Below are 15,687 nucleotides of genomic sequence, written 5' to 3'. Positions count from 1 at the left end.
CCGTTGAGTTATTCCAGCACACCATAGCGCTACAACGACGACTTGTGGCTCTATAATACGTCGGAGAGCACTCGAGTGCCCCCTTGGAAGTTGAGAGATCGGCAGTTCCACGTCCCAAGTTTCCAATTCGTAGTCCTATTTCGTCGCGTGGGTCTATTCCGATTGTTCCAGTGCGAATTTCCCTGTTCTTCGCTCCGTACTTCAGTTTTTTCGGCATAGCGGCTTGCAAAGCCTGCTACACCAACCCCCCGTTTTGCCGCAAGACCAACAAAGCTCGAAAAAGCCCTCCTTCCCTGTACGACCTTGGCTTCCACCGGGGTTGATTACCCGATCTCCACCAAGGTTGTTCATATCCCAGCTGGTGCCACGAGGAGCCTAAAATAAATCCCGAAGCTGGACTTCAAATTCGACAAGGTAAGCAAACTTAAAATAGGACTGAAAATGTAGTTTGAAATTGGACTTGAAATTGACGTGGACTTGAAATAAGATTTAAAATTGAATTTGAAATTTACTTAAAGTCAAACATGAAATAGAGCTACAAATTAACAAACGCACAGATACACAAGAGTTAAGTATTATATATGCAGGAGTATTACACACACTAAAAAATGTAAATAAACACAGATCGGAGTGACGCTATACCGTCACCACACAATTGTCAAATCTCAAACAGTCAGTACAATCAAAGTGACCAACAGCAGACAACAGACGGCACACAAACCGTTGCTAGAGATACTAACAGACGTTTACCGCAAAAGCTTGTTTTACCGGACTACTAAAAACAGAAAACAGTGACACAATTACAACAAATTATTATATTAAATGTAGTAAGTAAAAAAACAGTTAAAATGAAGACCAAACAATCACTATCAGTATTCACAGAGCAATATAAAGAGGACGCCATTTGTAAATTACATGGACGATCACAAAGTAGATACACACATACACCAGACAACAAAACGTACAGCCTCTGTAAGCTAAAAATAAGTCATTCTTCTAAGACGCACAAAACGAATTTATATGTAATAAAATTTTAGTTTCCTTGAAAAAGGTGCAATAAAACCACCGAAACGTCGGATATAGAAGCAAAACATCGTTTTGACTGCTAAATACAGACTACATAGCCGAAAAACAGAAAAACAGAGGGTGACCGGCTAGATTGCTGTAATTACCGCGGCATCACGTTGGTCAACGCCGCCTACAAGGTGCTCACCCAGATTTTATTGCGTCGTCCATCCCCAATAGCAAGAGAATTCGTAGGGCAGGCGGGCTTTATGGGGGCCCGTGCTACTATGGGTCAAATTTTTACTCTCCGACAAATCCTCCAGAAATGTCGAGAGTACAACGTGCCCACGCATCATAATTTCATGGATTTCAAAGCAGCATACGATACCGTTGAACGCGAACAGCTATGGCAGATAATGCACAAGTACGGTTTTCCGGACAAACTGACGCGGCTGATCAAAGCTACTCTGGAACGAGTGATGTACTACGTGCGCGTTTCGGGGACACTCTCAAGTCCTTTTGAATCGCGCAGAGGGTTACAGCAAGGGGATGGACTATCCTGTATGTTATTCAATATCGTTATTGAAGGTGTGATCCGGCGAGCAGGCATCGAAACGAGAGCAACGATCTTCAGCAAGAGTAGCCAACTCCTAGCCTTTGCAGACGACCTCGACATCATTACTAGAAACCGTGGAACAACGGAGGCAATCTACGCCAGACTAAAAACGGAGGCTAGGAGGATAGGGTTACAAATTAATGCGTTGAAAACCAAATATATGGTAGGAAGAGGCTCCCGAGAAAGTAACGTTTGCCTCCCACGGACAGTGACTATTGACGGCGATGAACTGGAAGTAGTTGATGAGTTCGTATATTTGGGATCTCTGGTCACCGCCGACAATAATACGAGTAAGGAGATCCAACGACGCATTCAAGCTGGAAATCGAGCCTACTTTTCCCTCCGCAAGACGTTTCGATCAAGAAGCATACACCGACGCACAAAGCTGACGATGTACAAAACGCTAATCAGACCGGTAGTCCTCTACGGCAGCGGTTCCCAACCTTTTTTCGGTTCGCGTACCCCCTGACGGATTTCCCTATACTGTCCTGCAGCGAACTAAAGTTTTGGCGAACCCCTGGGGGTTCGCGAACCCCCATTTGGGAACCGCTGCTCTACGGACTTGAGACAACTTTACTTACGGAAGACATACGTGCACTTGCCGTTTTTGAACGAAAGGTGTTGCGGACTATTTATGGTGGAGTACAGACGGAAAGCGGAGAGTGGTGGAAACGTATGAATTCCCATTGTACACCTGGCGAAAGTTGGGAGACCACGGTGGGCCGGCCACGTCGCAAGGATGCCGGACGACTGTGTAGTGAAATCCGTTCTCTTCAAGAACCCCACCGGCACCAGATATAGAGGGGCTCAACGTGCTAGATGGCTTGACCAGATTGAATCCGACTTGCGTGTGATAGACGAGTAGCCCAGGACCGAGTACAATGGAGAGGAATTCTTGATACGGCAAGAGCCACCCCGGCTCTCGGCTGAATAAGTAAGTAATATTGGGGAAATAAAATATATTGGTGGTGAAAAATAGCATTCAGAAATTCGATGTTTTAGTTTTTCGTCCCCGTGGCAACTACAGTTTAAATCATAGTAAAACATTAGTTGCTGCATATAATCAGTTGGATTTTATGCTTCATCGCCAATATTATACGTTAGTAATGCATGTTCGAATTATTGCGAGTGATAATTTCACAAAATCATATGGGTCATTCCATTACAAATGATCCAGAAAATATGCAACCTGATGCTGTAATAACGACAATCCCTGAAAATGTATGGTAGCACTAAGTCAATTGCGGTTTAAAAATCGAATAATATCGCGAAAAAAGGAAAGGCGATTCTTATTATATTATAGTCTTGAAATCCTCAACATAATTTAATTTGAATAATTCTATATACAAATGGCTAACAATGCGTCTTTCCGCATGAGGGCGAAAATGTGGTACATACGAGAGGCCAAGATTGAAATGGGGAGCAAAGAATAAAATTATTAATATAGATTTTAAATGCCTAATTCCAATAAAAATACGTAACCGATTAATGGTAAAAAGCATAAAATCTTGTAGAGAAAAAGTTGATTGACTATAATTAGTAACATAAGTTAAACTCTCAAAGTTCATTGGAAATTGGGTTCTAGGGGGCAAAATATTTACCCTATGTGTACCGTTCCTCTTCACCCACGCTGGGTGCTCCGCTGTTTACCAGGCATTTTTCACGAAGCTTAATAAAAGTCGCTTCAAAAGGACTCTCCCTTACCTAGTTTTCTGCTCTTTCCCCTTCACGCCTTGTCTCGCCCTGGATCGCCCTGGATCAACAAATCAAGATTTGTTGAAAAAATAGACTAAATTGCTAGAAAGTTATGATTTTTTAAAACAAAAGGACGAAAGACAATAGTTATCATTATTGTTTTCATTCGGGTTCACCCCAACGCAGAAGGGGTCACCCTGACCGCCAAATAAAATATACTTTCTTGAACAACTTTTTAGCCAAAAGTATCGTGTTTGAATTTAGATACATTTATTTCTATGATAGCCAACTAATTAAATATAATTATAAAAAAAAATTCAAGCAATCATGCTGTGTATTTGCATTCTTTGCTAGAAAAACGTAATGCTCAAATAGATTATAATTGTTAGAATATAAATCAGTTCAGAATAGAGAGTTTACAAATTTGAAGATTTTGCAAGGAATATTTTTCAAAAATCCGTTGCATGTACAAATATATTTAATCTAAACGTGAATAACGCTTAAGGAATCCCCAATATATCTTTATCAACAACAATCAGATCGGATCTTTGACTTGGAAAAATATCGATTCAATAATATTTGAATCAAACGAATTAAATTAGAAAAACCAAATTTATCGCTAAAATGGTCACTCTGTCATTGTAAAAATATCGCACGTTCACCAGATATCAAACGACAAAACTTCCACTCACCTATCGGCATCGGCCGGTTGCTCTTTCACCGAGATATCTTTGAACTTGTCGAACAGATCCAGATGCTGCCGGTGGTGGTGGTGCCGGCCGAAGTCAACCGTAGTGCCGATGCTTGTGTCCCTGATGGTACGCAGTGCACCCACGTTCGCTGGCTGGCCAGGGGCGCTGGAATGCGGTTTGCTACCGAAACCGGTCGTTTGTCCGGTGTGCGACTGTGAAGAAGTAGCCAAAGCCGAATGCGCCGATGACGTCGCGGTACTGCTATTGGCCGAAGACCCAGCTATCGATGGTGGTGCTGATGGTGGCAGCAGTTGTGAGCTCAGGTGTTGCGAGTTGCTGTGTGGGATGCTGTTGCTGCTGCTGCTGCTGGATATGGTGTTCTGCGGCTGGTGTGACTGTGACAGGAAACAAGACAATTAGATGTTAGGTTCGATTTTTGGCACAAATTCAAAAAAAAAATGGTAGTCGAATAAGGATTTCATTTCAGTGTTTGGGATTCCAACAGTTCTTTAGTTGTCATAATTCTATCAACACGGAACGTTTCACGCGAAACTCTTTTTCTATTAGTGACCCACCATAAGCAATAAAAGAACGTCGGGTGCCATTAAAGCATTATACAAATGTTATATTGGTTTATATTTAACTCATCCGCAGTTAAGGATTTATGGTCGTGTAAGTACCATGTTATGAATTATTGATGAGTCATAAAAGTAGTCGATGGGATCGAACGTAGGGTAACAAAGACTGACACTATGTCCCAGGACGAGAGTCGTTTAAAGCTCAACCGCTGTGTTAAGTAAACTGAGTTGGCTTGGAAAAAGTTGAGCATCAACATGATGCCCAACTAGCGGTAGCTTTGACGGTTTCATGCCAGGCATGCCTCAAGGTCGTCCATAGAGTACACTTCAATTCTCATAGTTCCATAGGAGTTACCATAATGGTAACGGCCTTTTTCAGCGAAGCATGTAGGAGTATGCCGTTGTTGGTGCCAAATGATCATGCGTAAACCGGCGTCACACTTGAATTTCAATGGCATGCGATGGCCATTGGCGCGTTTAAAGTGTCCATTTCTGTGCTACTGTTCACATTAACAAGGCGGCGGGCGGCACAAAGGAAGATCAATTACCCCCTGACTGACACGGATTGATGGATTGATCATGGACGCATGTGGTTTTTGTTCTGTTGATCAGAAACAGGGCTGTGTTTTGATCGGAAATATCAATCAGGCACGACCTTCTGAAAGTGTTACCTTTATGGTATATTTTTGTCGTTTGTCGTTTGACTAAACTCCATGAACCCCACTGGGCATTTGCTCGGGAATCGTTGTGCACTTACCAATAATCTACTAGAACCTATGAGCGACCGGTGAAACGGTAGTGGTACATGAGGGCTGGAAAATCCGTTGGTTGTTAGAGAACTGCCAGTTTTATGGCTGCTACTGGAGGAGGTTGCTATTTGTGTGTGGCTGGTGCTATTACTGCTGCTGGTGCTGCTGCTGCTAATCTCGGAGTGCAACGTAGCGGAGGACCAACGCGATGAGGTGGTTTGAACAGTCTGAGCCCGGACCACCTGCAACGATCCGGACGATGTACGGGCCTGCAGAATTTCCATTTGCTTCTTTTGCGTGTGCTGTGTTGCGCCGTCCGATGTAGACAGGTTATTTGAGACCATCTGTGTAGCAGCAGAGAATATTGAAAGAAATTAAATAAATTATTTAGAATGCATGAGTCATGTTGGGCGAATGTCGTGAACGGAATAAAATACGCAGTTACGGAAAAGTTAAAGAGTACTATCGAAGGGGCGTGGTAGCTATGGATCGTGACAATGGCTTCCCAATTATTTTATATATCAACAGATGGTTATGAAGTCAATTAGAGATAAAACCCAACAGTTTAGTGCATGTATTTGTTTTGCATTCAAATCCACTGGCATGCCCAGGCTGTAGCACACCTTCTCTATAAAATTAATGTAGGTAAAACAAAATAATTCCTCAAGGTGTAACACGGAAGTCTGGAGTTTAAATTTAATTGACGAATATTTTCTAATAGTGCCCAACCTCCTGGTTATGGCTGAGCACGCCAGTGTTCCAGTCCTGTCAATAGTATGATCAATAGACGACATAAAATGTGATTGCAAATATTATCTGATTGTTGCTCAAGTACTGGAGAATTGCTCATGTATTCAATTCACATCCTTTTGTAAACCTTTAAAATCTATGATTGATATTGTTGGAAGAGAAATCAATTGGATAAATATGTATTTTCAATCCGATAAGTCAAAGACAAAACTATCTTTCAAAATGACTCCTCCATGTCTACGATCGTGCTTCAACTCATTGAAAATTTTAACCACGGCGGCTTCATTACTCATCAAATCGTTATCTCGCTGAGCTACTTTAACTTGATGGAATAACATTAACGCGCGGTCTCGATGGCATGGAATGGCATGGTATTATTGTAACAGAATACCTGCGTGCCTTCCGGATGACTTATGGTTTGGCACAGCGATCCATCCAACCGAGTGCCTGAAGTGAATCCAAATTTGGTGATCGGCTGCTCGAAGCCACTTCGCAAAACTTTACGACCGGTTTGTAAAAAGTGAAATGACACATTACTGGTTGCAATAAATTTCGGCAAGCTCTTTGAACCGTTTTTGCTTTACATCTGATTGGTCATTTGGAAAAAATAATGTACACAGCAACGACTATTGTGTCGTCGTATTTGAACCATAAAAGCGTCCACCGAGCGGATGCGTTTTATAACCTGGTAGACAATTTAATATCACCTGCGTCACTAATTTAATTAAACGAATGATACGAATTGATACAGCAATCAAGTAGTGCATAGATAATCACTACGGGCGAACACCTTACCGGTAAGCCATAAAACAGTGGCGACCGGTTCAAGCTTCAGGTTCACTAGCGTGGCCAGATCGTGCAAGCAAACGGCACCAAAGAGGGCATGCATGGCAAATAAAGAACGATTAGCTTTCGTTTTCCAAGGAAATAATACTAGTAGAAACGAAATCATACCGTTCACATGACTAATTGAGGCACATTAGCATGTTACACAAATCGCATAATTGATGCTGTGTATTTACGCTCACTTTGAACCCTTTTATATCCAAGTTGCTTGACAATTTATGGTAAGGTAATGCCTTGGGAATAAAAACAATAATTTATTAAATGAGAAATTGAAAATAAAAATTTGTTCATAGTTCGAGTAAAACAATTACAATGTGGCTTTAGAAAATATATATCCCGGTCGGTCCCTTTCCTTAAACTTTTTCGCTATAATTCACATTGCGAACGGAAAATATACTTCACTGTAAGAGTATCAAACGTAGTGATTCATAATGTTGCTTAATACATGCCTTACCACGCTAGTGAGCGCGACTAACCTAGTAATTTGAGTCAATTTGACCGATGTACAGACGCCGCGTCTCCGACAAAGTAGCTGTACGGCGGCGCTTGCAGCGCCGTTTAGAAAATTACACAAAATTGTTCAAACAGACAAGCAAGTTTAGCATATTCACATATATTTATCTAACACTACCAGCACTGATTGACCTAAGTGTTGGGGTTATTTATGTAGAGAAACACTTACAGATACTGCGAACTTTGCATTCGCAAAGAAAACTTTGCTTTTAATTATTACAGCATGAGCACTCTAGTGTTGGTAACAGACAACAGGGACAGTACAGTCATTTCTCATATTTTATCGGATAAACTTAATTTATTTACAGTTACCTTTACCTAAATCTGATACGTCCGACTAAGCTAACTATTAATAGCGTGCGAAGTAACAATGAAGGATAATAAATTTCTGTAACGACGAATATTTGATTCAGAATTAAATATTTCGCGGACGGCAAACTTGAAAAATGAGGACCTACCTCAACCGGTTTCTCGTTGCTTTTGCTGCCGACAGCTAGCAACCGGAATAGATACGATTTTGCGCTTAAGTTGAATCTATTTTACATTTCCGACGGCGACGCGGCTTGTGTGCGGTCTAAATGGCCTATCTCTAATTAAATAACGCCTAGAAGCATTTCGCTGTTTTCATTGTCCCAAATTTTAATCGATTTATGAACCAAACCAGTCAGTGACGGCTAGCGCATTTTCGTTTCGATTTCCGACAACGGTAAAAATTTCTAAAATATAAACCAATAAATAATACTGACATACTTTCTTGTAACTTTGCGCGATATCCTATTCGTTGGACTAGGGAATTCTATGCTAGTTCATTGTTTCGACGTTGTTAAATCATGCAAACATATGAACCTAACTGTTTCAAGACTGCTTTTCAAGAGCCATGTTGTTAAATTTGTTTGTTTGTTTTATACTTCATCTGCCTTATTAGTCTAAATGAACTTACTCTAACAATCTATGACAAATTTATTCTCACCAACCGCTTAAATTTACTGGAAATGCTCCTCAACGCAGCTAAAAACTCTGAGCTCTGACACACGATGTAACTGGTTCGTTGCGGCCAAATTCGGTACGGTGAAACAGGTTAGTCAGCAATGATGACGGCCCCAAAGTCCTTTCAGATGCACGGAAATTCATAAGCGACAGTGATTTCTGTGAGTCAATTTCGCCATTTAACAGTTTGGCCACGAACAAAGCCTGTTGAACCTTACGTCGACATTCTAATGTATCTAATCCAAGCAAACGGCAGCGGTCAGGATACGGAGGCAAATTGTTTGGGTCACGCCAAGGCAGATTACGTAGAGCCAGTCGTATAAACTTTCTCTGAACTCGTTCAATTCGAAGGGTCTAATAGAGCTAGTATATACGATCGGCGATTTGATACGGTGGAATGTCATAATCTCACATTTAATAATGCTGATGGTCATGTGGTTCGATTTACACCAGTTCACAAATGTGTCCAACAGTAACTGAAGACGATGACAATCCTCGATAGAACGAATCACCAAGTCAATTTTAAGATCGTCAGAATATACCAGTCTGCAACCAGTTCCTAGAGTAGAGGCAGCGTCGTTGAAGAATAAATAAAACAAAATTGGACCCAAGTTACTGCCTTGAGGTACACCAGATTTATTTGTGAACGGCAATGATAACTTAGACCGAAGTTTCACTTGCAGAACCCTGTACGAGCGAAGCCATGCGACAAATAGTTGCGAGGCACCCAGTCGCAAGATTTTGTCAAGCAGTATGCGGTGATTTATGCGGTCGAAGGCGGCTTTTAAATCGGTATATATCACATCCACTTGCTACAAGTCTCAGTACAGTACGTCCCATTTCGGTAATGCAATTAGAGGTGAAGTCTAGGAGATTTGTTGTCACGGAGTGGCCAGCCATGAAACCGTGTTGGTCCGAAGAAATGTAGTGTCTAGTACGTTGAATTAACCTTCCTAATGCATTAGAAAAAAGTTACATATTATGCATTAAGGGTCGAAAACGGACCAAGTTTTGAAAATGCTCTCATTCATCCATTTTCAATCCGAATTTCGTTTTCTTTACCTCGTTTGAAAGATATGGCCAAAAACTAGCACCCAAGGTATGTTGGGGAATATTTGTTGACTGATGGCCACTTCTGCGTCGGTTCCGAAACACCCACTACCAGGTCCCGGGGGACATTTTTATATTTTGAGGTAATTCATTTTGCGGCACATCAAATCACATTGGCTTGATAAAATAAGATTAATGGAAGTACAATGGGAATATTCTGGACCCAAGCGGCCATTTCCTCATTGGTTCTGGAACATCCGGTACCCGGTTTTTGAGGACAATTTTGAATTTTAGGATGCTTTATCCGGCGACACGTCAAATTACATCAGCTTAATAACGTAAGACTATTGAAAGTATAATAAAGACATTTTGAAGGCAAATGGCTACATCAGCATTGGTCCCGGAACATCCGGTACCCGGGTTTTGGGGCCATTTTTGTATTTTAGGATAACCCATCTTGCGACACATCAAATCACATCGGCTTGATTAAATAAGACTGATGAAAATAAAATAAGGTCATTTAGAAGCCAAATGGCCATTTTACCACCGGTTCCGGAACATCCGGTACCTGGTTCCGCGGGATATTTTTGGATTATGAAATAATTCATCTTGCGGCACATCAAATCACAACGCCTTGATCAAATAAAACAGTTACAATAGCTATGGGGACCATTTGAAGACAAATGGCCATTTCATCATCGGTTCCGGAACATCGGGTGCACGGTATATGAGAACATTTTTGGATAGGATAATTCATCATGCGCCACATCAAATCACATTGGTTTGATGAAATAACACTAATGGAAGTACAATGTAAAAATTTTGGAGCCAAAATTACCATTTCTCCATCGCTTCCGGACTATCCGGTATCCGGTAATCCAACAGGGTAATTCATCTGCCCCGAGTTACCCTGTTTTACGGTTCATTATAAATACCGGGTACCGGATTATATGCGACTGACGCCCCATTATACTTCCATTGTTGTTATTTTATCAACCCGATGTGATTTGAGGTGCCGCATGGTGAATTATATCAAAAGCCAACAATGTCCCCCGAAACTGGTACCGGATGACCCAATACCGTTGGTAAAGTGGCCATTTGGCTTCTAAATGACATTGTTTTACTTCCATCAGTCTTATTTTATCAAGCCGATGTGATTTGATGTGCCGCAAAATGAATTATCTCAAAATATAAAAATGTTCCCCGGGACCTGGTAGTGGGTGTTTCGGAACCGACGCAGAAGTGGCCATCAGTCAACAAATATTCCCCAACATACCTTGGGTGCTAGTTTTTGGCCATATCTTTCAAACGAGGTAAAGAAAACGAATTCGGATTGAAAATGGATGAATGAGAGCATTTTCAAAACTTGGTCCGTTTTCGACCCTTAATGCATAATATGTAACTTTTTTTGCTGTGGCTCTTCTAGATGTCGCTGAAAGCTGAAACTCCCCCACAATGCTAATTTTCCAAAGTTAGGAAAAGTCAGAAAATTTCAAGTCTCTAGCACGTACCGTTACTGAGTATCAAGCTTTGTAAGTATGCCGATGGGTCGAAAACGACCCCAATGCACTAGGAAGGTTAAGGCGCCACTCACAATTATTTCGAACAATTTGGAGGCAGCGGGCAAATTTGTAATGCCACGGTAATTTCTGACACTTCGGCTTCGGATTTATATTGTAGAATTCACGAAAAAAATGGAGAAATTCCTTTTAATTCTAGTACAATTTTTACCAAATAGATAGGGTAAGGAACGAGTTAAGCAGTGTCACCTATTTTAATCAGTTGAAAATAAATGAGCCGAAAATGCACTTTTTATTCATATTTTCAAAATCTTTTGATAGGATCATCTTCACAAATCACCTAACCATACATTTGATTCACACAAACACAATTTACTGGGTTTCCGACAAGAAATTTAATGAATTAAAAATTGTTGTCCAAAAACGTACATGTTTCAGCTGCTGAAGGCAATCGCCACCTCGCTACTAACGAATCCATCACATTTTTCAGCACTGATTACAACCACTCTAAAAGTCAAGCACTCAATTGTCACATACCATATTATTCACTCTCTTTTTTTCTATTATCTAAGGCTTTGTCACTAGCCAAAAGTTTTATTATTTTCCAACAAAACTGAAAACAAATTCTGAATTGACGGAACCTGTTTACCAGTAGCAGCAGCTGCAGCAAAACTGATAAGCTATCGTGTTGCCAAGACACTGTTTCGGTTCTGGAAATAAGAATTATAGGTTTGAAATTAACTGAAACCTCCAATGGTGAAAACGTAGTTCAATACTTTCAAGAGAAATGTATGTTCATAATTAATTTTTCTTTATTAAAAACAACAGAAAAGACAGCTTTTTCAATAATTTTCGAAGATTTTCTCAGTGATTTAATGAAGCAACGATGTGTTTCAATGTTATTTGCTTTGACAACACTGTTCTGAGTCGGACCGTGCGTACTGCTATGTTTACCTCTTTTGTTCTCCCACCATCCTTCAAAGCAAAGCAAAGCCATGGGTTTATACCGTCTTTAGACATTACCCTTCTTTATCGACAGACTTCGCAGCCGGCTGTTAGAGTACAGGAAAATTACGGGGCCAGTGCAACAATCCTACTGACTCTAACTAGCAAGCACCGCCTAGCCGAGATTCGAACATACGACGACTGGCTTGTTAGACCAGCATCGTACCTCGAAGCTAGCTGGGCGGTATTCCCACCATCCTTATGAACAGCGAGTGAGACGTCAAACTCGCAGTTTCCCATAAGAACACTAGAGAATAAAAGAGACGACGAATACCGTTTGCCGAACGGTGCGGCGAGTGTATGCCCCGATAAACAATTTAGACAGATGGCATTTTACGCATCTATGCGAATTACGCATCAGATGCCGATTAGTAGGTCGCGGATGGGAACGCGAACTTACTGAATAGGGGGTTTCCCCCGAGGGATTTTGTATGGGGACGTAAAAAAATTCAGATTTCAGGATTGCTTAAAAAAGCACCTTGAGGGTGAAAATATGTTCGGTCTGATCAAAATTAGTTCCACCGCTCCAACTTTTAAAGCGGAAAATCAAAAGTTTAGCACAACAATAGTTTCTTCCAATGGTAACAGCTTGAAGAACTAAAGATAGCAAGAAGATTGGTATGCTGATATCCCCCACTTAGTCAACCCATCGCTTGTAATAAGGTAAAACAATCAGTGACCCGCTTAGACTGCTTAAAACCGGTTCTTTACCCTACCTACAATCAGAACGAATTCTTACAAATTTTTTTCGTTTATTTACAAAATAATTGATTTTTCAACCAACTTATTTAGTTGAAAAATCGTAGTAGTTTTGAAGGCAGGCGTTTTTATCAATAATGCTTTGAGTTTCGTACTACGAATTGTCACTTCTTCTTCTTAAAAATTTTGAAGTTTGCGCTTACCCAAAATCCCATAATAAAATGTCATTGTAGCAGTGATGACAAAGGCAATTATACTTCTCTCCCTTTTTTTCTCACACAAAATCCGAACAAATATCAACAACTCCATCAACGCGAATTAACGAAAAACCCGGATCGTTGTCGATGAGGAAATATTGTCACGGTCACGGTCACTTAGATACGCGCAACAATAATATGGAAGAAAAACAACACATGTTTTACGCCGGCAAGCACTCTCGAAAGACACCGTCCCGAAGCCGCCGTTCAACAAAAAGACCGGTCGGAATTCCGCGTCCAAATCGACTGAATCCACTGCGATTTTGGGCTCCAGAAACACATACGCTCACGCTTTGGCGACCGACGACGCCTTCCCCAACAACAGTGTTTAGCATAACAAAGAACGTCAATCATTTTTTGGAGAAAAATATCAACATTCCAAATATAATACAAATCATCCAAATCGATCGCAAATCAACCGACTGACTGATCATTAGAAGCCGGTGAATACAAGAAATGACACGTAAACGTGTCTAAAGCAATGGCAATAATCTTATGGATCTTCCAAATTTGGATTCAGTTCACTTAGCATAGTGTAGCCGCTTGGCAACTGACATGTTGTTGGTATGGCCAAACGCTGATACTGTCATACCCCTGTGCGATATACCATCTGTTTATGTACTTCTTTTAGTCGGCGCTCGGCCCCTACTATTGCGGTGTATTTTGCTTGCGTAGGTTTTAATTTGTTCCAAAATGCATTGATTTACAAATCTAAGTTGTAAAGCATAAAATATACCAAGGTTTGCATCATTTTTTCACCAAAGGATTTGAACATGGATAGTGATCGAATATGCTTTTACGAAGAGAATAACAGATTTTTGAACATAAAAATCCATCAATTTCAAATATAGTTATTGAGCAACGTCACTTTAACGAGACTATAGAACCATTCATGATCGTAAATTGTCTGACGAAACCTATCTTGCGTCATTTTATTCCTCTACTTGTGACTGTCTCTACCTTAATTTTCGAGGTACGTTCCTTTGTTAAAACTTTACTGCGTGTTAAACTGAAAACAGCTATACTGCGTGTAACCACTTGTGCAAATATATTTCCTTGTGCAGTAAGAAGACCCCCTCCAAAACCGCAAAAGGTCGAGAGAAACCGTTGGTTATACATCAAAATGAGATTGCTTGTGACTTTCTTAACAGTAGCTGTACTATTGATAGAGGTATGTACCTAAAGTCAACTTAGAATTTCAAGGTATTTTTTTCACGTCAAAAATTTCTCAGATATCGAATGCAGTCCAATTGGATGAAGCTTCGGCTAACCAACTGCGGAGCCTGGAGGGTTTAATTGGAGATGCTGTGTCGAATATTGAAAATTTAAAAGTCGATCTGCAGGAAGCAGTACTGTATGATGAGTTCCACAACCCAGAATCGGTTTTGTCGAATGTTACTAGAGTGATTCAGAAACTGCAAGAAATCACCAGTACGACGGAAAGTCTTCTGCTGCATTCTCAGTTCGAGCGCTATCGTACAATAATCGCAGCTATAAGGATTATCAACAGTACCTGTGCTCGAATGGCCATCGAACTGGAAAGGGTTCGGCCCATAATCGGCCCTGGAACATTATCAGACGAAACGCAGGAAAAAGCCTCCGATGTTAGTCAACACTTGAACGTGGGACAGGTTCTACTGGAGAGATATCTCGCGATATTGATGGATACATCTTGAATCTGAATGATTAATATAGTTGGAATGTTCCATTTTGATTAATAAATTGACGTCATCACCAGCTGTTTAAATTTGATGCTGCAGTTGATAATCTAACAATTTGTCTCATCCAAATACAGTCTTATTCAGTAAGCGAAAAGAGTGGGTCAAAATGAAAGTACACTTCTTTTTCATTGGTCTCGTTGCAATTTTTTGTGAGGTAATTCTACCAGTTTTCAGAGCATTTCGCATGCACTAAAATGTTTGGTTAATTTTTAGAACACACTTTCGCAACAGCTATCTGCAGCGGAAACGCTAGAAGGAATATTAACCACATTGTCAGGCGCTCTGAATCTCGCCAAAAATCTACCTAAAACAATCGAATCGGTAAGACAATTCCAACTTGTGGAGGAAATCAATTTGGTTCGTGAAATAACCGATGTCGTGCTAAGTTCCTTGAATGCTACGTCACTGGCAATTGGAAATCTCGCCGCCAGTGTGGATGTAAGCAGTAACTCTGCAAAAATGAACGCCATTGCAGATATCCAGTCCGCAGAGCAATCGTTAGCCCTTCCAGTGGTACAGCTGCAACAGACGCTGCAGGAAATAAACGACAAAGGCATGACGCTGGCTTTGAACATCCGGTTGGAGTTGCTCGAAAAAACGTTGCGCGAAAGTGCGGCCAAAGTGCAATCGGAAGTTGCGAAAGCGGATCGCGTTAGGTTCAAGTAAAAAAGTTTTAAATATTGAAGCTGCATTGTTTCGCTTTTCTAAATGGCGTCATTTTACAATTAAATATACGATTTTGGATACGGCTTAATGAACGCAATTAGTTTTTAACTTATAAGTTATCAACATTATTAAATAATCGAACCACCCTGGTGGCGAAGCTAGATGTCGAACATCCTAGACGTCTTCCGCACTGTCTGCAGATTGCACTTAGCGCCATGGCGGCAGCAGCCGACAGTGGTTTGCCGAGATGAAATACGTGCCGAAGGGCACCCTGTTTTACACTCGAGTGCAATCAATGCACGTAGGTATACCTAACCTATGGCTATGAATCTGAAAGT

The 15,687-nt window shown here is 40.8% G+C and overlaps 3 protein-coding genes across 3 annotated transcripts; 2 read left to right on the top strand and 1 right to left on the bottom strand.

Moving 5' to 3' along the window:
• Positions 1-3,641: 3,641 nt before the first annotated feature.
• Positions 3,642-5,679, bottom strand: LOC128740770 (uncharacterized protein DDB_G0271670-like). Its single transcript, XM_053836335.1, has 3 exons — positions 5,344-5,679; positions 4,009-4,403; positions 3,642-3,666 (listed from the first exon to the last, which is right to left on the bottom strand). Exons 1-3 carry the CDS (start codon positions 5,677-5,679, stop codon positions 3,642-3,644), a joined length of 756 nt encoding a protein of 251 aa, XP_053692310.1.
• Positions 5,680-14,027: 8,348 nt separating this feature from the next.
• On the top strand, positions 14,028-14,708 carry LOC128743927 (uncharacterized). The gene is made up of 2 exons (XM_053840631.1): positions 14,028-14,133; positions 14,195-14,708. Exons 1-2 carry the CDS (start codon positions 14,086-14,088, stop codon positions 14,636-14,638), a joined length of 492 nt encoding a protein of 163 aa, XP_053696606.1. The 5' UTR covers positions 14,028-14,085; the 3' UTR covers positions 14,639-14,708.
• A 35-nt stretch (positions 14,709-14,743) lies between these two features.
• On the top strand, positions 14,744-15,435 carry LOC128743926 (uncharacterized). The gene is made up of 2 exons (XM_053840630.1): positions 14,744-14,837; positions 14,897-15,435. Exons 1-2 carry the CDS (start codon positions 14,790-14,792, stop codon positions 15,347-15,349), a joined length of 501 nt encoding a protein of 166 aa, XP_053696605.1. The 5' UTR covers positions 14,744-14,789; the 3' UTR covers positions 15,350-15,435.
• The last annotated feature ends 252 nt before the right edge of the window (positions 15,436-15,687 follow it).

Source organism: Sabethes cyaneus, chromosome 3 (genome assembly GCF_943734655.1).
Source record: "Sabethes cyaneus chromosome 3, idSabCyanKW18_F2, whole genome shotgun sequence".
NCBI lineage: Eukaryota > Metazoa > Arthropoda > Insecta > Diptera > Culicidae > Sabethes > Sabethes cyaneus.
This window is presented reverse-complemented; position numbering and strand designations above follow the sequence as displayed.

What these genes read in the sequence shown, in the direction of transcription:
- LOC128743927 (XM_053840631.1), top strand. Translation starts at nt 14,086, where the DNA reads ATGAGATTGCTTGTGACTTTCTTAACAGTAGCTGTACTATTGATAGAG. An exon ending in TAGCTGTACTATTGATAGAG is followed by an intron (nt 14,134 to 14,194) that starts GTATGTACCTAA and finishes AAAATTTCTCAG; the next exon opens with ATATCGAATGCAGTCCAATT.
- LOC128743926 (XM_053840630.1), top strand. Translation starts at nt 14,790, where the DNA reads ATGAAAGTACACTTCTTTTTCATTGGTCTCGTTGCAATTTTTTGTGAG. An exon ending in TCGTTGCAATTTTTTGTGAG is followed by an intron (nt 14,838 to 14,896) that starts GTAATTCTACCA and finishes GTTAATTTTTAG; the next exon opens with AACACACTTTCGCAACAGCT.
- LOC128740770 (XM_053836335.1), bottom strand. Translation starts at nt 5,679, where the DNA reads ATGGTCTCAAATAACCTGTCTACATCGGACGGCGCAACACAGCACACG. An exon ending in TAGGTTCTAGTAGATTATTG is followed by an intron (nt 4,404 to 5,343) that starts GTAAGTGCACAA and finishes TTCCTGTCACAG; the next exon opens with TCACACCAGCCGCAGAACAC. An exon ending in CAACCGGCCGATGCCGATAG is followed by an intron (nt 3,667 to 4,008) that starts GTGAGTGGAAGT and finishes ACGTTTTTCTAG; the next exon opens with CAAAGAATGCAAATACACAG.